This window comes from Pteropus alecto, unplaced genomic scaffold (genome assembly GCF_000325575.1).
Source record: "Pteropus alecto unplaced genomic scaffold, ASM32557v1 scaffold161, whole genome shotgun sequence".
Taxonomy (NCBI): Eukaryota; Metazoa; Chordata; class Mammalia; order Chiroptera; family Pteropodidae; genus Pteropus; species Pteropus alecto.
In genome coordinates this window covers 4951351-4977841 of record NW_006432943.1, presented here as the reverse complement: position 1 = coordinate 4977841, position 26491 = coordinate 4951351, and the positions used below count along the sequence as shown (strand labels likewise).

The 26491-nt window shown below is 34.4% G+C and overlaps 1 protein-coding gene across 2 annotated transcripts in view; it reads left to right on the top strand.

Moving 5' to 3' along the window:
* CFAP299 (cilia and flagella associated protein 299) overlaps window positions 1-26491 on the top strand; it is a 503911-nt gene that overhangs the window by 426010 nt on the left and 51410 nt on the right. For both annotated transcript variants that reach the window (XM_006907617.1, XM_006907616.1), the window contains one exon: window positions 10908-11050. In XM_006907617.1, the coding sequence (XP_006907679.1) occupies window positions 10908-11050 (143 nt within the window). The remainder of the gene's footprint in view (window positions 1-10907; window positions 11051-26491) is intronic.

The window sequence follows — 26491 nt, the reverse complement described above, 5'->3', positions numbered from 1 at the left end:
GCTGGTTATGGAATCAGGGTAATGATGACCTTGAAAAAATAGTTAGTGGGGCTTCCATCCCCTTTAATTTTTTTGGAATAGTTTGAGAAGCATAGATATTAATTCTTCCTTGAATGTTTGCTAGATTCACCTATGAAGCCATCTGGTTCAGGACTTTTGTTATTTAGAAGTTTTTTGATTAACGATTCAGGTTTGTTGATGGTAATCAAACAGTTCAGATTTTTTGTTTCTTCTTGACTCAGTTTTGTGAGATTGTATGTTTTTAGAAATGTATTATTTCCTCAAGATTGTCCAATTTATAGGCATATAATTGCTTGTAATATTTTCTTATTCTCCTTTGTATTTCTGGGGAGTCCATTGTTACTTTTCTTTCATTTCCGATTTTACTTATCTGGGTCCTCTCTCTTTTTTTCTTGATGAGTCTGATTAAAAGTTATCAATTTTGTTTATCTTTTAAAAGAACCAGTTGGGTTCATTGACGTTTTGTATTTTTTCAGACTCTATTTCAGTTATTTCTGCTCTGATCTTTATTATTTTCTTCCTTCCACTCACTTTGGGTTTCATTTGCTGTTCTTTTTCTAGTTCCTTGAAATGTAACTTTAAATCATTTATTTGAGATTTTTGTTCCTGGAGGTAGGCTTGTATTGCTATGAATTTCCCTCTTAAGTATGCTTTTGGTGTGTCATTTTTTTTCATTTTTATTTGTTTCAAGGTATCTTGTGTTTTTTTTTTCCTTGATCTCATTTTTTAGCCCATTCATTGTTTAGCTGCATGTTGTTTATCCTCCATGTGTTTGTGTGTTTTTCAGTTTTTTTCCTGTAATAGATTTATAGTTTCATACCTTTGTGGTCAAAGAAGATGCTTGATATGACTTCAGTTTTCTTAAATTTATTGAGACTTGTTTTGTGGCCTAACATGTGGTCTATTTTGGAAAATGTTTTATGTGCACTTGAATAGATGATATATTCTGCTCCTTTGGGGTGAAATGCTCTAAAAATATCAATTAAATCTATTTGTGTCTAGTGTGTCATTTAAGGCCACTGTTTCCTTGCTGATTTCCTGTCTGGAAGATCTGTCCTTTGGCATCAGTGGGGTGTTAAAGTCCCCTTCTATGACTGTATTACTGTCGAGCTCTCCCTTTATGTCAGTCAATATTTCCTTTATATATTTAGGTGCTCCTATGTTGTATGCATAAATATTTACTTGGCTTATATCCACTTGTTGAATCGATCCCTTTACCATTATGTAATTTCTTTCTTTTACTCTTATTATAGACTTTGTTTAAAGGCATATTTTGTCTGTTAAATGTATTGCTACCCCAGTATTCTTTTTCATTTCCATTCACATGAGTTTCATTTGGGATATGTTTATTTTTGTTGTTATTTCTCATTTTGTCTGCTTCTCTGCATTCCTTTCTATGTATTAGGTATAATGCTATGTCTCTCAGTCTTGGCTGGGTGGCCTTATATAGTTGGTGCCCTGTATGGCCCAGTATCACAGTTTCCTTGATCACCTGCACCAGGTGCTCCAGGAGTAACATACTGTTGGCATGTCAATGGGTGGGGTTGACTCTCAGGCTGACTGGCTGTGAGGATTGGCCATGCTCACAGCATGTGAGCTGCTGTGTGGGGGCCAACCCCATGAAGTAGGATTCACCCCAGAGGGCTCATGTGCCAATTGAGACCATCCTTTGGGTGTGCCACTTATGGGGCTAAGCAGGTGGTACTCTGTTATGGTCTGCCACCAGCCTCTAGGTGTGTTGTTTCTGGGGCCTCTTGGGACAGGCTTCTGTGTAAGTCAATGCCAGCTGTGTCCTGTGTCCAGCCTTGGGTCACCTGGTAGGAGTTACAAAGCTATTGTGGTAGGTCACTGCCTGTCCTGGACTTGGAGTCACATGGGAGAGGCCACGCTGTGAACCGAGGCTGGCTGCTACTAATACCGCATTTGGGGCAGCTCGGCAAAAGGCCCAGGGCACCCCAAGACCTGAGGCCACCTGCCAGCTACCCATAGGATCAGCAGCTAAAAGGGCCTCAGGTGGTATGTAAGTTAGGTGAGGTAGGGTTCCAGGGAGTCACCAGATGAGCGAATGGTGTTCACCAGGTTAGTGCAGATTTAGATTTGGCACCAGTGCTGAGCCTGTGGCCAGTCACAGAAGTCTCAGATCTGCTGCCCACCTTGGGTCTGAAGACTTCCGACATTTATTCAAGAAATACTGCAGCTCAAGCCAAGGCTAGTTGACACCACCCCCGAAATTGTCTCCGGGGGCACAGGAACCAAGGCCTGTCGATTGCTGCTAAAGGAGCCTCTTGCAGCGCCCTGGGTGGGGCTGGTTGTCCAACCGTGAAAGTGCCTCAAGCAATGCACAAGTTGGGTGGGCAGGGTCTAAGAGAGTCATCAGGAGGGAGTGGAGTTAACCAGGCTAATGTAGATTCCAATTTGACTGTGTGAGGGAGGGCTCAATACAGGCAATATGGCACCTACCTGGAGGCTGCACAGAAGGAGAGCTCAACACAGGGACAATGGTGGCTATCCTTCCAGCCCTTGCCTTGAAGCCACACAACTCAATCTTTCCTCGTATGTCTCTGACACCTTCTGAGCTTCTGTCCATCTGCTGGAGCCCAGAGTGAGTACCTGCAAGCGAGTGAGTCTGTGCGTGGGCCCTTTAAGAGGATGTTTGGGTTTCCAGCAGCCTTCCCTCTTACCTGGATGATTGGAATCCCTGCTGATTTTCACAAGCAGATTTTGTGGGGACGCCTCTTCCCGGCACTAGAAACCTGGGCTGGGGAGCCTTGCTGTGGGGCTGGAGCCCCTCCCTCTTCTGGGAGGGCCTCTGCAGCTAAGATATCCCTCCCGATGCTGAACCACTACACATGGATATGGGACCAGCTTGTTTCACATCTCCTACCAGCCTTGATATGGCCTCCTCTGTATCCGTAGTTTCAGGAGTTCTGTTCAACTAGTCTTCAGATGGTTCTCCAGGCTGACTGTTTTATAATTTAGTTGTAATTTTTATAAGGTCCTAGGAGGAGGCAAGCACAGCATTTTCCTACTCTGCCATCTTGACTGGAACCAGAAGGCAAACAATTATGTTGAATGCTGCAGGGACTTCAAGTAAAATTTTTAAAATGAGAATTTACCATGAAATTTGATAAGCTAGAATAAGGAACATGAGAGACAACTATTTACCAGAGTGCTCCAAGAGAGAGACTGATTGTAATGTCCAAAGAGATCATGAGGATTGTAAAGAAAGCAGAAACTTAGGACTGCAACTGGCTGTTCTTTTTTGAATAGCAGATATTATACCATGTTTATATATTAATAGTGATGACCTTACAGAAAGTAAAAAGAAAAATCAGTGATTCAAGAGTAACATCAAAGGAAATATACAATGCACACAAGAAGAAATTGACCTTGAGAAGCCTGGATGTTCCAGCTCTTATAACAGGATAGAAAGAAGAATACTGATCCACATGAATATACATTGGAAGATTTAATAGGAAGAAGATGAGATGGTTTTGATATGATTGCTTCTGTTTTCAGGGAGAAAATATCATTGAATGTGAGAAAGGATATTGTTGAAAGTTTGAAGAAAGAAGATATGAAAAGAATTGAGAATGTGAGAGAGAGAAAGAATATATCATATATAATTATTATAGAAGAGCTATGGGTCCAATTGAGTTTATGGTTATTAATATTTGTGACACCAGTCATCACAGTTTCCTTTTACTCTAGTCAAATTCAGTCATTGCTATGCAAAAACAGAATAAAAGGAAAGTTGAGTTGAAATAGTGTTGGGATTTTTCCAGTGAGTATAACAAAAGGATGTATGCAAAGAATTTGAAGGGGCAGGCAAGTGAACGATTATGATGTTTCACTATAAAATGGAAGCTGGATAAAGAGGAAAGTGAGTATATAAAGCAGGTAAAGAGTGACACATAGTAGTTTAATGGACTAGTATCTCCAAAGTTCTGAAAAGGTTGTTGAGTTGAGGCTTCTAAAGTATGTGAGCTGGAAAGATAGGAGATGGATGTCAGAGAGTGGTATGTTTGAAGACAAGATTATGGGATCGTGTAGTTAAAGAAAGAGTAGATATTCATTGTAGAATATTGAGAAAAAACACTATAGAAAAACATGTATATTATATGTGCATACATATTTGCGTGGATGAGCATATTTCTGAAGTTATTACTTTCCATTATCTATCCCTGTACCAATGACATAAAATTTAATTATCTAACTTTCTATCTAATGGTGCAAGTTTCCCTGTATAAAATTTAATTATCTAACTTTCTATCTAATGGTGGAAGTTTCCTTGTTTAGTGGTTACCAGAGGGTAGGAGGTGCGGGGGGAGGGGAGAGGTAGTCAGGGTAAAGAGGGTCAAATATAGGGGGGAGGGGGAGGGTGAAGTGGGTAAAGGGGATCAAATGTATGGTAGCTGAAGGAAACTGGACTTTGGGCGGTAATCACACAACAGAATATAAAGATGTCAAATGATAATGCACACCTTAAATAAAATAAGAAAATTCAATACATTAAAATAATTCTCTTATATGGTATTAACCATTTATTCTTCAAGGGAGAATTTTAAGTAATCAAAAATATTCCATTGATATTTGCTTAGAATTCAATACATTTATTTTGTAACAACTTTTCTTCAGCAATTTAGCCTCTTTGTTTAGTTTTTAAATATTATTTTAGAAAAATTTTTATAAAAAATGTTTGGAGGAATTTTATAATTTTTTTCAAAAAGCATAATGCAAATAAAGAATGCATGCACACTAGCTAATAGGCTATCGCTAGTGTAACACCAAGGCATTATTTTTTGTATAGATATTTCATATCTGATCAACTTATAGAGCTGGCTGAGAAGTTTTTCGGTTAGCTGTTTTGGATTTTCTAAGTAAATTATCAGCTTATATACAAAAATATAATTTTCTTTCTTCCTTTCTAGTATGTGGAGTTTATATATGCTTTTAATATTACTTTCATTCTCTAAAATTTCTAGAACATTTTGGATACTTACAGTGAGACCTGATATTTCTAAATTATTTTTAACCTCACTATAATACAAAAAAAAGAAGCCACTTCAAATGTGGATACCATATATAAAGTAAGAGAGAAAAAATAATAAGTCAATGATTCCCTTTAGAAATAAAATCTCCAATGGTTGCAAAATGAACAAGCCAGCTACATGCAAAACTTTTAGGTTCTTTATAGTAAATAACTACAGCTTGCAAAAATGGCCACAATTCTTCACTTTGTTCTTTTTTTTATGCCTCTTTGCAATGACACTTTGCTCCTCCCGTCAAAAGTCACTTCCTCACCTTTTGAATCTGGGCTAGTCTGTGACCTGTTTTGGCCAACAGAATATGGATGTAAAAGTACTGGTCTGAGCCTCAGCCTCCAACAGGAATGACAAAGAACTGTCTTAAATGTAACCATGAGAATTATGTGAATAGTGGAAAAATATGTGTTTAAATGCAATTTAATAAGAAGATATAGAATTTTAAAATAATTATCAGCATAAAAATTTCAGAAAATAACTTGTTTCAGAGAAATTTATGACAGACCTTTTGAAATGTTAGAAAAGAGTTACTTGTCAGAACTTAGACTCCATTTGCAAAATTATTTCTCTTCTGAAATGAAGATTCCCTAAAATTAATGATTCATAAAGGCATTGCAGAATTTTAAAATTCTAGGAAATAAAAATTCTTGCTTCATTTGTGTCCATCAGGGAGCATGCTGACAGTCTCAGAGGGGTAGCACAGGAACTTAGCTTGTTTGACAACTCTCACTCCTTGAAATGGATGTTTCAGCTTTAGTGCACTGATATACTGCTTAGTATGCTTTTATTTTTTAAGTGACTTTGGCTTCACTGTTGAAAAAGTCCCATTTTGACGTATCAGGTTTATGTCTCCTCGTTAATGTTTGGCAAGTAAAATCAGGCAACACATGTACTCAACTCATAACAAGTTTATGATTTTTTATTTTAATCCACTTCTGGGAAAAGACAAGCAGCCAAAGATCCAAATGATATATTAATGGTCTAAATCGTACTTTAATTCATCTTTTACCAACACATGAGAAGTAATGAGGACCCAACTAGTCATTCTATAAGTCTTTTCAGCTGAAATTAATCTTACACTTGAGGTAACAGACCATCTCAGTAAAAATTTCAGATTTCACATGTTCTTGGTGTCTGTCTGAGCCCCTCCTTCAATATCAGAATACTAGTATCTTAATATTTATCAATAGCTTGTTCTTGTGGGGTTTTGTTGTTGTTGTTGTTGTTGTTGTTGTTACTTAAACAAAACCTAATGTTTTCTGCTTAGTTTGCAAATAAATGTAGACTAGTATACATGGTTTGAAATGAATATTATTTGATTTATTGAAATACTTGTGTTTGCTATACCTTGACTTGTATAGAGAGGATGAAAGGGTCTTATCTAAGAACAATGGCTATTTTGGCAGTTTTTCTTTTATGAATATAACATCATCATTTAAAAGAACACTGAAGTATATAAAGCATGGTTTTCATGTCTTTTGGGAAATTAACTGTGATAAAAAATGTTATTAGAATGAAAAAGACCATATATCGTATTATTCTATTCATATGAAAAATCCAGAAAAGGCAAATCTATAGAGACAAAAAGTAGATTAGTGGTTGCTTGGGGCTGGGAGGTGGGAACAAGGATGACTGAAATGGGGCACAAGGGATCTCTTTGGAGTGATGAAAATATTTTAAAACTGGATTGTATTGCACAGCTCTGCAAATTTACTAAAAATCACACTTAAAACTTCAGGGTGAATTTTATGTTATGTAAACTATACCTCAATTGAAGCTCTTATATGTTTTAAAAAGAAAAAGAAAATTATTAGAAAAATGTTAAATGATTATTTATAACATTTTCCAATTCCTTTTGAAACAGTAGAGGACTCCTAATAAGAAAGCTTTCAATTACTAAACAATGTCACACTCAGGATGAAATAAACATAATTCTTCAAAGGGTTCGCTTAACCTATTCTGCAGATTCAGGATGCCAGAATCATGACTTTATTGTCACATCTATTACAATTAGGTTCATCCTGTATAATACTTAGAAATGTTGTTTAAATTTTAACTTCAAAATACTTCCAACGTTTTAACTGAGAATGACTAAACAAAGGAATTGAACCATGTACTGCAATCTAAACATAATTATACACACCTAGGCAATGGAATTCTGATATGATTATTCTATTTCCTCATCTCTGAGGAACTGATAAAACTCTTAACATCATATGAATACAATAGCAGCAATAATAGCAAAACTTTTTAAAACAATAGATAATATTTACTGAGTGTTTACCATGTGCCAGGCATTGTTACATGCTTAGCAAACATAGTAGTACTGTGTGAATTAAGAGAGGCAGTTGTTACGATCATTTTATAATAGAGGAAACTGAATCTTTAAAAGAATAACTAACTTACCAATGTCACAAAGTAAGCAGGTGGCAGGGCCAGCATTTGGATCATGTCTGTGTGTGCACTGTGACGTAGTTAGGAACCTGGGCTTCATGGGAAGCTGCCCTGGGTGTGAGGGTACCCCATTCTCTAGCTGCATGTTCTTGGGGCAGTTACACTCTCATAGTTTGAGCTCCTACATTTATGAAATGAGTATAATAATGAGAATTAAATAATATAATGATTGTAAAGCTTCTAATGGTTTGGTCAGGACATAATGGCTTCTTAATAAATGATAGCTAGTAGAATTATTAGTAGGAGTAACTAATATTCACTTTTGAAGAAAATATACATTTTATAAATAAATACATTAAATTAATCAATCAAAAGTGTTAGTTAACTTCATTAGACAATTCATTTAATAAAAAAATAAAAAGGAGAGGAAGATTTCAACCAGCCCTTGAGTGCTTTACAACTATATCTCACCTCTTCTAAGTTTCATTATTTTTTCTTATAGCCCTACACTGTGCTTTTACAATGATGCTGAGTTTTAATATCCTAACAATTTATCACCAATTACTACACATCAATAGTTCTAATCAAAAGTTAAATGCTGAGTTTTAATATCCTAACAATTTATCACCAATTACTACACATCAATAGTTCTAATCAATTTTTAAAATAATTTCATGAAGCATATTGTTCATTAGGAACATTTCCCATTATGGCAAGTATTTTTTCTATTTCACTAAAAAGAACTTTTAAAATATACTTTTACACATATGTAGCCATACTTGGAAAAACATGAATGAAGTCATTTTCATTTGTTCTGTACAGATTTGTGTGAAAACAATTTCTTGTAATTATCTTTTCTAGTTTTAAAATTATAGAAATTTTAATTGGACATTTTGTTTCTATTGAAAATAAAAGAAACCCTAGATACAATGATCACCGGCATTCCCACTCAGAAAGAAACAGTATTTGCACGTTGCTTACAAATTGAGTGTATGGGGCAGAAAGTAAGGCCCTGACAGCACTTGAATGTGAATGGAACAGTTTCATTCAAGACAAAAGGAAGAGTTCATTCTGCTGCTCTGTAGAGTTGAAGGAGAAACAAAAAGAAGGGAGAGTCTGCAAGAAGACCAACCAATCAAACGCTTAGGTCTAAGCAGGATTTTGGTCTTTGTCTTGTTATATTTTTTGGTTTGGGGGGTGTTCAGTTTAGTTTGGTAGAAATTTGCTGGATATTGCAGGAACCTACATAGGACTTATTAATATAGAGAGGCATTAAAAGTTTGAGCAACCCACCCTAGGAACATGAAGGGACCCATACTTATACCCAGTTTGGCCTCACCCAAAGTTCTCTCGCTTCAGAAAACTCCAGGATTCACAAAAATCACAGAGCAGACATTTAACTCTTGCAAGGCTGCAGAAATGAAATTTGAAATAAATTTACTCAGATTTATAGAAAGGGAGCTTTAACTCACACGAGAAGGCTATATATAATCATGTAAAATAGTGAGATTATGGCCAAATATATATAGTTTTAGACCATCAGTCATTTTACCCACAAGAACATTGAAGAATAAAGATGTTTAGGTACTGCATACAAAATATTGATTCTTATGGCTCATAGCCTTGTCTGAGCTGGGACAGCTAGCTATTGGTTTAGTAGTGTAAGAGTCTCAAGAAGTCTTTGAGTTACTATTCATTTAGAATTTGTGCTATAAAAGCTAAAAAAAACAAGTGGCTAAAAGCATGGAGAAATCTGTATAAATTTAACTTGGAGTTAGGTGGGAGAAATGAGAACTAAGGATTGAATTTATATAAGATTAGGCGGAGGAATAACAATGAATACTATTTCCTCCAGCCCTATCTTAGGAAAATATCACCAACACTTCCTCTCCTTGAACCAAAAACATGCCTCAGAATCTTTCTCAGCACAATATTCTCAGCACTCAATGCCAAACAACAAGAGGAGGCAAGAAGATGAAGCTTAGCAGCAGAATAACAACTAATTGTAATTTGTGTCTCCATTCTTCCATTTTTCAATTGGGATATTGTTGGTAATATGTTTTCTTAGGTCAATGGGGAAAGGAATTCCTAAAGTTCTCTAAGTTCACCCTTTCGGAAGCTCTGCTATGGTAACTAGTATTAGTGCTTCCTATAATTGACTACACAAAGACCTAATAAGTAACATCCAGTGATTGCTAAAGAGGAAAAAGAAGACTTGTTTACAGGTTCTTCCAATAGAGAACTTTGCCAAGAAATTCTACTCGTTGATCTAGATTTGGAAATAAATATGTTAAGAGCTTTTCCAGTTACAATTTTTTTTCTTTTTCTCTTTTTCTCCTAGAACTTGAAAGCAATGTCTATTAGCACGATAGGGAAAAGACTATAATTCATTCATTCACATTACTTGTGTCCCCTTTAGGGCCTTTGTACTAGCTGTTCACTTTGCCTGATAGACTCCTGGTCTAGATCTTCACATGGCTTACTTCTTCTCATCCTTCAGGTCTTGGCTTAAGTGTGATCTCAAGGTCTTTTCTGATTACTCTACCAAAAGTAGCCTTCACTACCAACAATTCATTCTCTAGCCAACCAACTTCCTTATTTACTTCATGGCAGTTATCACTCACTGGAAGTAGTTTTTCCTTTTCACGTCTATTGTTTGCCTTTCATTCCCAGAACATAAGTTCTTAGAGGTCAAGACCTTTACTGTCTTTTTTATCATGGTATCCTTGGCACCTACTGTGCCTAACATGTAGTAGATGCTCAATGATATTTGTAAAGGAATTAATGTAAATGAGAAACATGTATTTGCTGCATAATTCTGACCTATGGAATTAATGTTGTAAAGCAATTTTCTTTGTAAAAAGTCTTTTTTTTTTTTACTCTTATGGTAATGAGAAGAAGGGACCCAATTTATATCTCTATAACAGAAAATACATAGGAGTTCAGTAAAAAAAAAAAAAAAGAATGTAGGGATTAGAAGGACAAACACATAAGCATGGGTTTTAATCTGAGTTTTTCCATTTATTACCTTTGAGACATTGAATGAGGACTCAACCTCTTTGTTCCTCAGGTTTTTTTTTTTTTTTAATCTGAAATTGATGACAAAGAGAAGACAATAGGATTGGGAGGGGGAATAAATATGTATTACAAAAACTTAATGTCTGACCTCTAAGACTTATTATTCAGAATTATTTATATTGTTAGATAAAATTACTATAAATGCACATTTTTTCATGCTCAGTTAAATTCCATAAATTTCTTTATCTGTCAGAAGAAAATAATATTACCTACCTCATAGGATCATTGTAATTGTGGAACATAAAGCACTTAAGATAGGATCTGGAACACATAACATTCAATGACTATAACTTTTATGACCATATACAATTTACTCAAATGACTTTTATTCATTTACTCTTTCCATTTTCTATTTTTCTGTGCTACCAGTCCGTGATCTTTATTCGTGACAAAAATTCTCATGGGCAGGAGGTGTCAGGATACATTGACTATGCCCACAGGCTAAAGACTGAGGATTTTGAAGTTTACTTTAATGGAAAAAAAAGACTTCTTCCGAGACCTACAGATTTGAGGTAAGTCATACACATTTCTCATGTCTTTGATAAGAACACAAGCTCCTCAGAGGCATGGATAAAGGATTTTTATTTTATATTCTACATCGTGCCTAGAATGCTAATGTGTATATATAGTACAAATGTGTTAAAAGTGGTTTGAATAAACAATAAATAAATTTTAAAATAGGGAATGAACGTAGATGCATTTTTTTTTCATTAACAGCCTGAGAAAGAGAACTCTTCAGAGATGAGATAACTAAATTCTCAGGGACATTCCTTTTAAATGATAAGTACAGCCTAAAAATTACTAACCTCGTGAGGCTCTCAAACCACTTGGGATTCGGTTTGTCTAGAAGCCATAAGAGCAGTCCATCTAACATATTCTCCTTCCACTTTTCTTTGGCCACCAGCCAAAATACAGACCTCTGACTAGTTCACCTTCATTTACTCTCCTCACTGGCCTATTCTGGGATTCCTTCCACCCATCATTCTTTTTACTATTGACCCCTACCCTTTCCTCTGGAGCCTTGATCTCATCACATAGGAACTACTCCACACTGTGAATCAGTCTATTCACAGATCCCATCCTTCTGCCTCCTTCTGAATAGCTCTCAAGCTAAACTTCTTATTCTACTATTTTTCACTTACTATAGAATGCAAAAGTAGTGGCAGCATTCTGCTTTAACTCTCACTGTACTTGCAGCAACAGTCTGTTCCTCTGACATCCCTACTGTCTTCTATCCAACCTTATTGCTATTATCTAAAGACTTCCTAACTCATTATCACTCTCATGGACTTACCTCTTTTCCTAGCTGGCCTAGATGCATGGTGTATCACTTAACTTCTCTCTTGCAATGATCCACACTGCCCATTTCTTTTTACGTTTTGGTTATATATGTCATGCTAAACCCCAAAAGTAGATTGATCCTGACGTCTCTTGCTTGCACCTATAGCTGGACCTGTGAGTACTCCTGAAGGAAATTTAAGGAAATTTCACAAAGGTGTAGATGCTGCTACTAGTAATTCGTGGTCTCCAAACTCAGCTGGAGTAGCCCTCAGCCACCCATTTATGTACTTTTTTAACTCCTAATTTCATCATTTTCCCCCAAAATATCCTAAAGCTTCACCACTCTCTTAAAACCATTGTTCTCCACTGCTGACCCTGACTCCTGTCCATTTATGATTTATCTCACATTTCACAGAGAACGTTGAGTCTAAATAAAAAGTACCACCTGATCTGTTTATCTTTCCGTCAACTAAAATTGATTTCCTTATAAACCAGTGCCCCCCTCAGAGTGTCCTTCTGATTATTTCCAGTCACAATTAAATTCTGGCAGCCATTGGCCCCTGAGCCTACTCAACTTGTTTTCAATGCTTTCCATTCCTCTTTCCACTGAAGCCCTACTTCGTCCATTGTTCCTTCTTTTTTATAGATTCTCAAATTGACCCTTTTGACATTCTCTTGGACGATTTGATCATTTCTCTGGAGTGGAGTAGTTTTCAACAGCTACAACCCTAGCACAGACCTCTCTTTTTTACTTCAGACTCAGTTATCCTACTGCTCACTTCAGAAAACCTCTTAGTATCTCTTTTGCTTATTTTCAAAATTAAATTCATTTTAATCCCTTCAACTGCTGTGTCTTCTATATCCCCTTTCTTTGCAAATAGCACCACCTGTGCAATCCAAGCCCAAATCCAGATGTTAACATAGACTTCTTCCTCTTCATCTTCACCCCTGTAATTAATCATTTTCTAAAAATACTAGATTCTATTACCTTAACAGCTTTGTTTATATTAATGAATTTATAAACTGTCATTTCACCTATTAACACTTCAGTATAAATCTTTGTCTAATAACATTTTAAAAGAAAACATCAAGACATTATCATACCTAACAAGATAATTCCTTAACATCATTGAATACTTGGTCCTTATTCATATTTCATTGATTGTCTTAAAGTTATCTTTTCACAATTGTTTTGACCAAATCAAAATCCAAACAATATTTTTTTCTAATTCTATCTTTTGTAACTCTTTTACTTTATAACAGTCCCTCTCCTTCTTTGAATCTTTTATGCTATTGATTTGTTCGAGAAACTAGGTCATTTGTCCTAAGAAATGCTTCGTATTCTAAATGTGACATCACTCCCAGGCTGTTGTTTGTTGTACCCACCTTTATCTTCCTATATTCTGTCAACTGCCTTGATGAAATTCAGTGTCACTTTTTATTTTTTTAGGTAAAACTTTTTAATATGTAAAGCTCTGTGAGCTTCATCAGTAGGTTCAGATGGTATCGGTCTGATGGCTCCACAGTAAAGTTCCCCATCAGCTTCCACTCAATGGTTTTAGCATACATTAATGGAGGCTACCTAAATACTTTTACTGATTTGCATAATGGTGATTTTCTAATTCTATTACTCATTCTGCATTTTTTAGCTAGAATTCTTCCACAGAGAATAACTTTTCCTCATCACTTATTTGGTTACCCTGAAATAGAATTTAATTCATGCAGAAAGACAAAATAAATATTTGATTAATTTTCATTAATTTATGAAAAAAAGTGCAAAGCCAAAAACACAAGTCTATACAGATAATGCCAAATTGTTTTCAAAGTGGTTATACCAATTTATACCCACCAGAAGTACTACGTAAGTGCTCTAGATAAGCCTCACACTCACCAACATATATTAATAAACTATTTTTTTTTCATGATGGTAAGTTATAAAAGATCTCTTGTTGTGGTTTTAATTTTCATTTTCATGATTACTAATCACATTGGGCATCTTTTATTGATTATTTATATTTCCTTTCTGTGAAGTGTCTATCAAGACTTTTCCTCATTTTGCTGTTGCTTTATTTATTCTTCTTTTTCTTGTAGATTGTAGGAATTTATTTTATTTTTATATTTTGGATATTGATTAAGCCTTTGCCTCTTAAATGTATTGAAAACTATCATCTTCTAATGTGTAATTCTTCTTTCACTCCCTTTACATTGACTTTTGGTGGTCAGAAGTCAAAAGTTTCAATAGTTAGATTAATGCATTTTATTAAACTTTTCCTCTGAGGTTTGCATTTTTTGTGTTTTAACAAATCCCTACCTTTCTGGAAGTCATAAAGGTATTGTCCTATAGGGTATCATAGTTTTGCTTTTAATTTTATATCTTTAAACTACCTGAATTTAATATTGTATATGGTAGTTAGGTAAGGGTCCACTTTTTCTTTTTCTTTTTTTATATAACTTATTATTTGTCCTAGCAACACTTACTGATAGATCTATCATCTCCTCCTGCACGTTTGCAACACCATTTGTGTCATGAGTTAAGTTCTGTAATTTTGGGGTTGTTTCTGGGATCACTCTTTTGTTTTATTAGTCCCTCCTTGAAGTATCAGCATCTTGCTCATTTGTTATACTTTTTATAATAATTCTTGATATAAAGAAAGGCAATTTCTTCACCTTGTTTTTCTTCTTCAGGAGCATCTATGCTATGCTTGCTCTTTACTCTTTCATATAAATTTTAGAGTCAACTTATAAAGTTCATACACAAAAGAAAGTTATAATTCTGATTGGTATTGCTTTCAAGTTACGACCAGTGTACAACTGACATCTTTATAATATTGTCTTCCATTTATTTACATTTATTTATGCCTTATTTAATGTCTCTTAATAATATCTTATGATTTTCTCAAATAGGGTGTTATTATGTTGGGGATTTTTTTCTCCTCAATGCCAGATAATACCAACCTTCTAAACAAAATTAGATCTATTTCAGTGATCCCACTGGATAATTTTTAGCATGTGAGTTTAATTTAAGCCAACTATCAGAATCAAACTTCAGATTTTTCACTCAAGAGATTTCAAGACAATAAATGACTTAAACAGTTGTTACTAAAGGAAAAAAAATACTTTTGGTATACATAGTTCTATACTTAGTTCAATTCAGAACTACAACAAAGACTGAAACTTAAAATTTTATAAGATCTCTTTTCACTTGTCTTGTGACACGCTGTTTTTTTCTGTGTAGGAAGAGACATTAGATCTGTTATTAGAATCTTGTCTTGCATTTGTACTGTGGAAAATGTAAGTATCAACAGACAGATGCAATTCTTTTGAAATGCAGCTGTAGAAAGGGCCCCGAATCCTTGATCATCTTGTCAATTCAGCCTTCATCTTGACGATGTGTTCAAGATTCATATCTTCCTTTCAGCATATTTGTGAATAATTTAGAATAGCATATTACAGTTTACCAAGTTTCTTTACACTTCTCTGTAACAACTTTGCAAAATAGGTTTGACAGGCATTATTGTTACTGTCTGAGAGAGGGGAAAAGAGAATAAACCACTTGCTAAAATTCACAGGTGAAATGGTAATGAGTGCACACAAGTCCTTAGGAATTCACTGTTCACTTCCAGAACACTATTCTGTGTTTAAAAGATTTTGTATCATGAGAACAATTGCACTATGTAGGATCCTTGAGTTATATTCTGCCCCATATTTAGCTGCTTAAATTTCTATATTTATATATTGCTGAACAAAGATCTAAGATCTGCCTGTAGAACTTTACCCATCCCTTAAATAGAATGCTCAGGAGGAAATAAAAAAGTTCTCTTTGTGTTTCTCTGTGGAGAGTCCATGAACAATTCATACCCTTGACCGAAGAATGCCTCTAAATACTAAAACTTTGAGAGGTATTATTGTCAAATTTCCCTCGCAATCCCATTGTCTGTTTTATTAAAATGTTTAACATGCCAAACCTCTGAAGTTAGAATTATAAAGTCACACTTATCTTGTATCCTGCGCTTAAATACATTCTCATGAAACCATATGGCAACATATTGGCAGGTTCCCAAGTTTTGTATTTTTTTTTAAAGGAATAAATGAGTCACTGTTTCTGCAAGTGGTATATAAAATATTGCCTATTTTAAAGTTATTAATGTCATTCCACATCTAAGTGTGGTTGCTAACTAACCATTACAATATCAGTTTAGCCTCTTAAACAGATATTTGCTGAATTTGAAAGAGAAGGGAATGCTTTGGGTGAAAAAGAATGCTGATTGAGGGAGACTTGCCACAACTATCTATCTCCTTGGAATTCGAAGTATAGTCCATAAACCAGTAGCACCGACACTACCCGAGAGACTATAAGTGAAGCATCTCAAGCTCTGTGTCAACCAGTGAATCAGAATTGGCACTGTAACATGATCCTCAAAGTTTCAATATACATATTAAAGTTTGAGAAACTTACTCGAGACCTGTGCTATCCAATACAGTAGCCACTAGCCACATATGGCAATTGAGCACTTTAAATGTGACTAACCCTGAATTAAGGTGTGTTATGTGTAAAATACACACATGATTTTGAAGATTTCATAAAAAATTTTAAAATATCTTATTAATAAATTCACATTAATTACACGTTAAAATATGTCAGATATGTTGGGTTAAGAGATATAAAATTGAAATTATTTTCACCTATTTCTTTTCAGTCTTTTTAAATTTATGTATATATATGCGTATATATACATATATGTGTGTGTACATACACACACACACACATACATACACATATCTTGGAGAGCACTACTTGTCCCCAGCCCAGAGGTTTAATGGTTCAAACCCATTCCAATCTTTAGGACCAATCCTGATCTTAGATAGGTGTGATGTAAGATGCCATAAATCAGAGATCACCAATTAGTAGTATCTGACTGCAGACATGTTTTATTTGGCCTGCACAAAGTATTTATATTTTTTAATGTTTTAGAAAAAGGAAATATCATATAAATATCTTACATTTCAGATTTTCTTAAAAACTAATAAGGTCTTCTGACACTGGGCCTTCATTCTCTCATCCCAACCATGGCCTAGAATTAAGTAGCTGCTGCTCCTGGAGATGGGGTACATTCTCACAAGATTAACATAGACTTTACCACTCACACACACTGGCTGCTGCTCCCATCATCCTTGAGTCACTCATTTATAGTACTTCACAAATTCTTCTAGGTGTTTGAGTTTGTGACTTCTGATCTATATGATTGTCTTAGATTTTAGAAGTTATATTGCCATTAGTCCAGTTATGATCTTTTCTCGACTACTCTGAGTGGGTTTAATTTCAGCACTTTGGCTCTGTCATGTTACCCTGTACCACTGTGGTTAACAAAGCTGGACCGAATCAGAATCTGAGATGATTATGATGCTGATAAAAATTAATTGAGCACTTCCTTTGCACAGAGCACTGTGCCAAATAATTCATGTGCATCATTTCACTTACTCTTTACAACAACTTTACGGTTAGGGATCTTTTTCACATTTTAACAAAGTGTATCATAGAGGTGTTAATTGGCTTAACCAAAGTTACACACAGGCACATTTGCGCCCACAACTAGAAATCTGGGACCAAATAATGATCCATAGAACCCCAAATGCCATGATTTTTTTTTAAATCAATGCATGATTCTACTCTAGGACTTTGTCATAAAAAGATATCTTCCCCTTTGGTCTCAAACCCATATTCTAGTCATTGTCAGGTCATATATTTCTTTTGCAAATGTGTATCTGACTTTACAAGAACTAATTTGGGGTTGTTTTTCAGAACTTTAAGCAATCTTACTATCCATAGTTATGACTGGAAAATTTCAGCCATCCTGTACCCACCCTTGCCACTTCCTCCTTTCACTGAGCTTGGCAAAAGACTGTCCTTTGTACTTAACCAGGCTTTTATTTTCAGTCACTATGAGTAAGAATTACAGTGTCCCACAGCTTTGTGTGTGGAAGAGCCCTGGACGGAACTAAAAGTGCCCTTTAATTATGGCTTCAGCCTAAAAGTCTTTAGAGAAAAATTGGCCCTGACCCATTGAACCTCAGCTATGTCCTAGGATACTTTTAGAATCTATTCATATCCTCTGAACTGTGGTTTACATAATTTTTGTAATATTTACTTGGAATTCTTTTATAAATAAATTTAACTTTCCAATACTTATCACATTTAGTTTCTCTTTATTCCAAGCTAAATATTAAGTACTGTCTTTCATGGACAACTCAAGGATGGAAAAGACAGGTACCAAAAGCTGTATTCAGATGGACTTCCTCCTGCCTCTCTATAAAACCTAAATACACTAGAACTAAACCTACTGAATTCCTACTGAAATGTCTGTTTGCATTATTTTATGGTAGAATTTTATACAGGACCTCTTTGGTTCATTGCTTTAAAAATGTTAGAATCCCAGAACAATCATCTGGTAGTCTCTTTAATTGTCTAGAAAATGTTTTCCTGAAGATTATGTCTCTGGGTAAACCTTAAGTGAATAATTAGAGATCTGAGACAACCTCTAGTTTATTGGCAACACTTACTGTGGTTAACACAGTATTATTCTTTACACAAGATTTTTTTACCATTTAAAAAATTTTGGCAAAATAAACAGCATAAAATTTACCATTTTAACCTTTTTTAAGTGCACTGTCCAGTGGCATTGAAATTGTTATGCAACTTTTCCAACATTTTTATAAAATTTAAAAATTTTTGGAAAAGCTCAAAAAACAGTACAATAAATATCAATATGTTTACAATCTAGACTAAACAATTGTTAACGTTTTTCTCTAATCTCTAAAGTATGTTGGTGTGTGTGTGTATCATTTTAAAGTAGCTTGAAGATTTCACCCTGAAATATTTTATCATGAATCTCCTAGGAATAAGAAATTCTCCAAAATAACATCACTATTATCATACATAAGAATATCAATAATTATTTCTTATTATCATTTAACATCCAGTTCATATTTAGATTTTAATTAGTCCCAAAATGTGTTTTGTAGATGGTTTTGTGAACCATTATCCAATTAGTGGACAAAAATTGCATTGCTTATGTCTCTTGACTGTCTTTTACTCCAAGACACCCTTTTACCCCTAATTTCCAACAAGATATTTTTTTCTTGGTCATGACATTGCCTTTTTAAGAGATAAGGCCAGTTGCCTTTTACATTGCCCTGCATTCTGGAATTATCTTACTGTTTTTTTGTAATATCATTTGACTTGTTTCTATGTATTTTCTTTAAACTGGGAAATAAGTATAAAGGCTTGATCGTACCCAGTATAAATATTTTTTCAGGAAGAATTCTCTATTAGTGAGTACCTACATATTACATCATATAAGGAGGCCTCTAATGTCAAATTGTCTCATTATTAGTGATGCTCAGTTTGACCCATTAGTTAAAGGAGAATTGCTTAATATCACTTCTAAAATGGTATATTTTCATTTTTTGGTAAATTTTTATAGTAGCTAAACTAACATAAACTAACATTTATGTCTTTATATAAACATATTCATTTCCTGTTTAAAATCTACATTTTTAAAAAAAATTTATTGCAGTTAACATTGGTTAATAACTATTTAAATTTCAGCTATACAATATTATAATTCAATACCTTCATACTCTATTGCACACTCACCACCAAAAGTCTAGATTGTTTCTGTTATCGTATATTTGACCCTCTTTACCCAATTAGCTCTCCTTCCAATCCTTTCCCCTCTGGTAACCACTATTCTGTTGTCTGTATCTCAGTTTCTTTTTGTTTTCTTTTGTCAGTTCGTTTGTTACTTTCCTGTTTTGTATTTCTCAAATGAGTGAAATCACATGATTTTTGTCCTTTTCCTTCTGACTTAATTCATTTAACACAATACCCTCAGAATTCATTCATGATGTTGCAAATGGCAATGATTCATAGTTTTTATGGCTGAGTAGTATTCCATTGTATACACGTACCACATTTCCTTGATCCATTTATCTGTAAATGGACACTTAAGTTATTCTCCTATCTTGGCTATTGTAAATAATGCTGCAATGAATAAAAGGATACGTATATCTTTCTGAATTAGTGTTTTCATATTCTTCAGACAAATACCCAGAAAAGGAGATGCTGGATCACATAGTAGTTCTATTCTTAATTTTTTAAGGACCCAATTTGCAATCCCACCAACAGTGTACAAGGATTCCCTTAAGAAATGATATGTAGCAAATTAACCTTGTATCCAGAGTTTTGTCATTTAATTTTCTAAATTAGAAGAAAAGATATATTTGTTATAACAAAATTTAAACAGATTTAAAGTTATAGTGTAGAGCTAACAGGAATCACAGACAACTTTCAGTGTGCAAATAAACCTTGTGCCACAATTGCACTTGTTTACTGTTTAGAGCTCAAAACCATTTTGTTGTATGTATCAAGGAGAAACTTGAAGACATCAAATATCTCCACTTTCTTACAACTTCCCTGTCTCAGATATGTGATGACCATCTCATTTGGGTTAATAAAATAAGTAGGGACGCATCATCATTATCTTTTTGTAGATATCATATCTGTGACCACCAAAGGATCAAAAACATAAAGTAACATGATGCTTTAGGAAACCATCTTGCTCTCTGGAATAGCAGGCAATATCAGTTCCTATCTTTTGAATATATATTAGTCAATACATTCCAGGAAGATTCTGTTCAAAAGTTCAACATTTATAACTTAAAGAACACTAGAAACCTCATGATAATTGGCATTATAGAACTCTAAGGATGCTTGAATGTAAATCTCACAGATGAGAAGAACAATGGTTTGCTTTAAGAAGTGGGACTAAGTAGTAGGTCTCCTAATCCTTAGTCCAGATTCTTTTAACCTTCCGGCATGCTGTGTATTTATCTATTTGTACATATGATGAGTATCTTTATTTTCTTCTTAAAAAAAAAAGATACTATTAAAATATTATTTTTAAAGCCATACTAGATTAACCCAGGGGATAAGCAAAAACTAGTTCACTTTTTCTAATTAATTGCTGTAATGACATATCATTTAAGACATTTTCTCTTGACTGTGGCTTCATTAACATGCAAAGAAGAGTAGAGAATAAAACAGCATAAACTAAATCTGTATCTGTCTACAAAACCTGTGAGGAAATTCTGGAGCCATTCTGGAATTGAACTTAGAGATATTAACTGCTCTCTTTTTGGTCTGATGTCTATTTGTCTCAGAAATTCTACTTTCCTTGTTATTAAAATCATCTCAAAATTCAGGAGTGGAGATTAGCATTCAGTAACTTAGAATTCTATTTAAAAACCTAACGATAAATTTTTGTCATTCAAGACAATGAAAATCTTTCAGTATTAAAAGAAAAATTCTCATCAACTTTTCCAGCCTTGTTTTATGTGTCTACTCACATCTTCGCATACCCAATGCTTGAATTACATAGAAAGGACTACTCATTGTTTCCTAGATACATCATGCTCTTTTATGACTATTAGAAGTACCTGTACCCACCTTCCCCACTCAGTGACACTTCCCTGACAACACAACTCAAGTGTGACCTCCGTTTTCAGAACTCTTCCATTCCCCATACTGAGTTTACCAATGTTATGCCATATCATTTTGTCCACCTCTTTTCCTTCACATCAATTAAACATTATGTTATCATGTTAACTGTGAGTTCTTCAACATAGGAGCAACCATGGTATTGGAGGTTTGGGGTGCCAAATACCTGAACTTCCTTTCTTCTCCGGGCCATGACTGGCAAAGAACAAACACGAAAACCCACTAAAGATTCTTTCAACACATAGTTATTGAACACCTTCAATATTCAATGTTCAAGTTCCAGGCACTGAGGATTCAACATTTACCAGAGTAAAGGAAGTCTCTTCTCGTGGAGTTTATAGTCAAGTAGTAGGAGACAGAAAATAAATAAGCAACAGCAAATCTATCTGTTTACATATACATATATAAATATGTTTTAATAATATACAGTAAATACTCATATGCTATATGTTATATCTGTTTATATTTATGTTAAGGAGTTCAGCATTTATATATCTGTATTAAATATCAAAGGCAGATAAGTGCTAAGAAGAAAATTAAGCAGGGGAAGGGGATTTCTGGTTGCCATTTTAAACTAATTTGGTCATGGAATACCTCTCTGCACTATTCTGTCAAATTTGGCATTTGACAAAAACCTGGAGGAGGTGAGCCATGAAGAAACCAGGCAGAAGGATTTGTACTTGGGGGACATAAGGCCATGAGGCAGTCTGTAGAAGGAGTGACAGGAAGGCCAGGGGGGCTGTAGCAGAGTGGCCAAGGGGAGCGGGTTAGGTGATGAGGTCAGATAGGTTATAGGAGCCAGATGACCTTGACCATACAGGTCATTGTAAGGACTTTGTTTTTATTCCGAGTAAAACGGGAAGCCACTGGGGGTTCTTAGCAGTGGAGTGATGTGATGTGAATTAAATTTTCACATGATCGTGCTGTCTGCAGAACTGAGAGTAAACTATGGAGACAACAAAGATAGAAGCAGGGAAAACCAGAGGCTATCGGAACCAAAGTATCAGCTTTCTCAATAGCAGTCCAATAATTTCAAGCACTGGGTTTTCTATAAAATTGGCCTAATCTGTGGTTCTCAGATGTTAGCATGCTTCTGAATCACATGGAGGGCTTGTTAAACCAGGTTCGGGGCCTCATTTCCAGAGTTTTTAACTTAGTAGAGTTGAGATGGAGCGTGAGAATCTGTATTCCTATCCAAGTCCCAAGTGGTGAGGTGCTGCTGGTACAGGGACAGCACTTTATGAACAACTGGCCTAGAAGGATGCCTCTGTTCCCTCCAACAACACGAGACGTCAGAGCTGCTTGAGGAAAAGCTTCCTCTGCCAAGCTGACTTGAAGGACTCCTCCTTAGCTTCTTCTGGCCTACAACCCTATTTCATGAGCCTGCCGACTCTTCAATGCATTGACTCTACCACTGAGAATATTTGGCCCAAGGTAATCAGGTTACCTCTTCAAATCCTATGGGACTCCCTTTCTGTGGAAACATAAGAGAATATGTTTCTGTTTATAACATATCTGTACCCCTGGTGCCTACCAAAGGCCTGGCACATGCCAGGGACTTATTAAAAATCTATTACATGAATAAGTTGGATGAAACAAGTGATTTTTACCAAGGAAAACTTAACACAATTTTGGGAGATTTTAAAAATGTAGTTTTTACTTAAAATATTTAACTTAAAAACATTTTAGCATTGTGAAAGGCTATTTGAATAAAAAAAAAAGATTGTTTATTACTTTTACTTACAAATGATATTTATTCTTCAATAACACTGACTATCTGGCACTATAATTTTGAGTTTGCGCTGGCTATTAATACCATAGCAATTATGTCAAAAGTTTATATTTATATTGTTTCATTATATTGTATTCTAAGTCTGGACATTTGCCATTGATTCGCAAAATTTGTTTTAGTGTTAGGACAGAATTTTCACTAGATTTCAAACCATCAGATAACATTAGAACCTTTTTATGAGTTCTCCAGATCAAATTCCATCTTACTGTGAAGTAAAAGTTAGAGAATAATTAAAATTTTGGTATAATTTTGCTTTCATGGTTTTCATAAATATTCAAAAGTATAGTGTGTGATATGTACAGAGTCATTGGATATCCTTCTGGTTTTAGTATAGAAATGATTTTCTTTATATTATTAAATTCTCATTGTTTCTAGTTTGTTACATAAAAGGATTACATTGGGCAGTAAGTTGGGACACAAGAGTTTATGCTTAAACTATTGAACTTCAGCTGCCAAATGACATATAAAACTAAAATCATTCCATTGTCTACTAATTTATGTAATTGAATGAAACAATGCAAGACCAGTTTCTTCAAACAATATGTGATTTTATTTTAAAATATTACAGAATGGCTGTCACATAAAATAATTTAAAAACCAGAACAACAATTTGAAAAATCAAATTGATCTTAAAGATTTTGCTGTAAAGGGAACAATCTGTGTGTTATTTTGTATTTTCCCTATACCTACTTTTAGAACTAAAAATGATCATTTTAAAAGAACTCAATAATTAAGTTCAATTTGATTATCTATCAGTTTGTATCCATGCACAAACTTGAGGAAGAATGAAACAGAAACCCTGATTTAATTATGTCTTACACTTGTCAATTTCTATAAGAAGATCCAGGAATGTACAAAAATTTCGCACCTAGATCTAAGCACACTCAACCTAAGTTGTCAAACCTAATTGCAGTTTTCCTGAGCATTTGAATTCAGGAGTGATTAATATGATTCATTGATTACTTGACTTTTCCACATTAGCAGAATTAGATGTTATTTAGGTATGGAAACTATAGTACAGTGTATATGTTCAAACTTTTACACATACACAAATATAGTAAAGGCTTGTTAACACATTAATATTCTGAGTCATTTATGTTTAATCACCCATTAACTTGTAAAGGCACAACAGAAAGGAAGTTAATTTGTCAGTGACATGGATGTAAAAATCTCATACTGATATTTTATGCTTTTAACATGCAGCATGTTTAAAGTAGTGTAATTCTGATTCATAAACACAATTTACAATTGCATAGGCATGCATTTCTATGTCAAAATATAATGAAATGGAATGATGGCACTTTCTTAAATAGTTTAGCTTCTTTGGTTATAACTCAGAATTCAATTTCTCATGTCTCTCTACCACTTTCAAATTACTAACTCCCATAATCTCTATCCATTATCATCTATATCTAAGTGGATGTCTGCAATATCAAAACTTTGGGATTTTATTGTTTAAATTGTAGAATATTCTGGGTACCTGTGTCCTTTGACTATGATGTACTGTTCAGAAAGTGCAGAAAATTAACATGGAAAGGAAGAGAAAGAAAAGGAAAGAAGAGGAGAGTAAAGGAAGGGGAGGAGATAGATGGGGAGGGGAGAGGAGAGGAGAGGAGGCAGAAAAAGAGGAAGAAAGGGAAGGAAGTAGAGAGATAGATGGGGAGGGGAGAGGAGAGGAGAGGAGAGGAGACAGAAAAAGAGGAAGAAAGGGAAGGAAGAGGAAAGAAGGAAGGAAGGAAGGAAGGAAAGAAGGAAGGAAGGAAGGAGAGAAGGAAGGAAGGAAGGACTTGAAGTTTATAAAAATATCTCTAAATTGGCAAATCTCCTTGAATCTTTTCATTTCATTTGTGAATTCATGAAATAAGTCCATTAAACAAGAATTATTGATTTGGTTCTTCAACTCATGTTGAATGAAGCCATTTTAAAGGCAATATGTGGAATTCTTGCTAGAAGTTGGTTAATCAATCTAGTAGATAAGAATGAAATTAGGAACTTTCTCAATTTGCTGAAAAAGTCTGTTTTCTTTATTTTCTGAATACGTACATCATGTTCTTCATAAATCTAGGCCTTGTCCACACTAGTTTTCAAAGAATACATATAATTTGCAGGATGCAGAACCAGATAATAATGTTTTGTGTTTTTCTATAGTCAAGTTCTCTTGAATACTCCCTTTAAAAAATGTATAGCAGTGAGAACTGTCACAAAGAGAGATTTCAGTCACTGTTTCTATGAAAGCCTTATAAGATTAGCCCATAGTTTAAAACTCGTGTAAAGATGAAAATGAGCTATTTAGCTCATCTGGGAGGCAGCTGTGCAGAACTGTGGAAGGCAGTGGTAAGGAAAAACCATTATTAGGTAAACAAAGCAACAGAAAGATGTTGAAAAGGGTAAAAGAATAAGAAATTAGAATCCATTCAAACAAAACTTACTTGAGTGAATGAGGAAGAAAGTCTTTTTCTTGCCAACTCAGTAAATGTTTAATCTGGTAAAACATGCTTCCACATCTGGCTTATGTTTAATATTATAAATATTACCTCTTTAATTTTTATTTTATTTTTGATGTAAATTTTGGTTTATTAATAAAAATAAAGTAAAAATCAGTGGAGATATATGGTATTAATATTATAAATACTCAATATTTCAAATAAAATATTCAAAATAAAAAATATTACCTGCTCTCTAACATGTGCTAATAAAAGTCTTTAAAGAAGAAAATTGAAAGTATTGGAAATAATAAACATTTGTATTGTTTGAATATGAGTCAACTAATAGATTAAATACTATAAAAGAAAGTTCTCCAGATGACCAGAGGAATAGTTATTTTGGGATACTTGCAATACAGCATGATTTTTTCAAGTGTGTATAATTCATTTAAAAGGATAAAAAAAAGTAAAAATGACTTACTTGTGTTTATTTCTTTGAGGCAGTATTGCAATGTTTGTATCCAGGAATGAACTAGTTCCTTAATTTTCTAAGGTACTACTCTGAGGGAACTATCCAGTCTTCAGCTCAGCCACACAAATTAATATGTGGCTTCCTAGAACTTCCTGGCCCTTCTTTTCAGGGCTTGAAAAAAGTCAGGTCATATGCAAGGCAAGTAAGTCCACAGAAGGAAGATAAATTGAATAAATTGGAGGTCTCCCTATCTGGGACTAGAAATAAGTAAAATTGAGCAATAACTTTTCTCTGCTTCTGCATGTAGTATTAAAGAAAAGAACTTAAATTCGTGAGTTTATAGAACATTTTCACAAGCATTAACGTAATTTAACGTTGTTCACCCATACATTTTATTTAACCTAGTAATTATAACACAATGACTCAGAA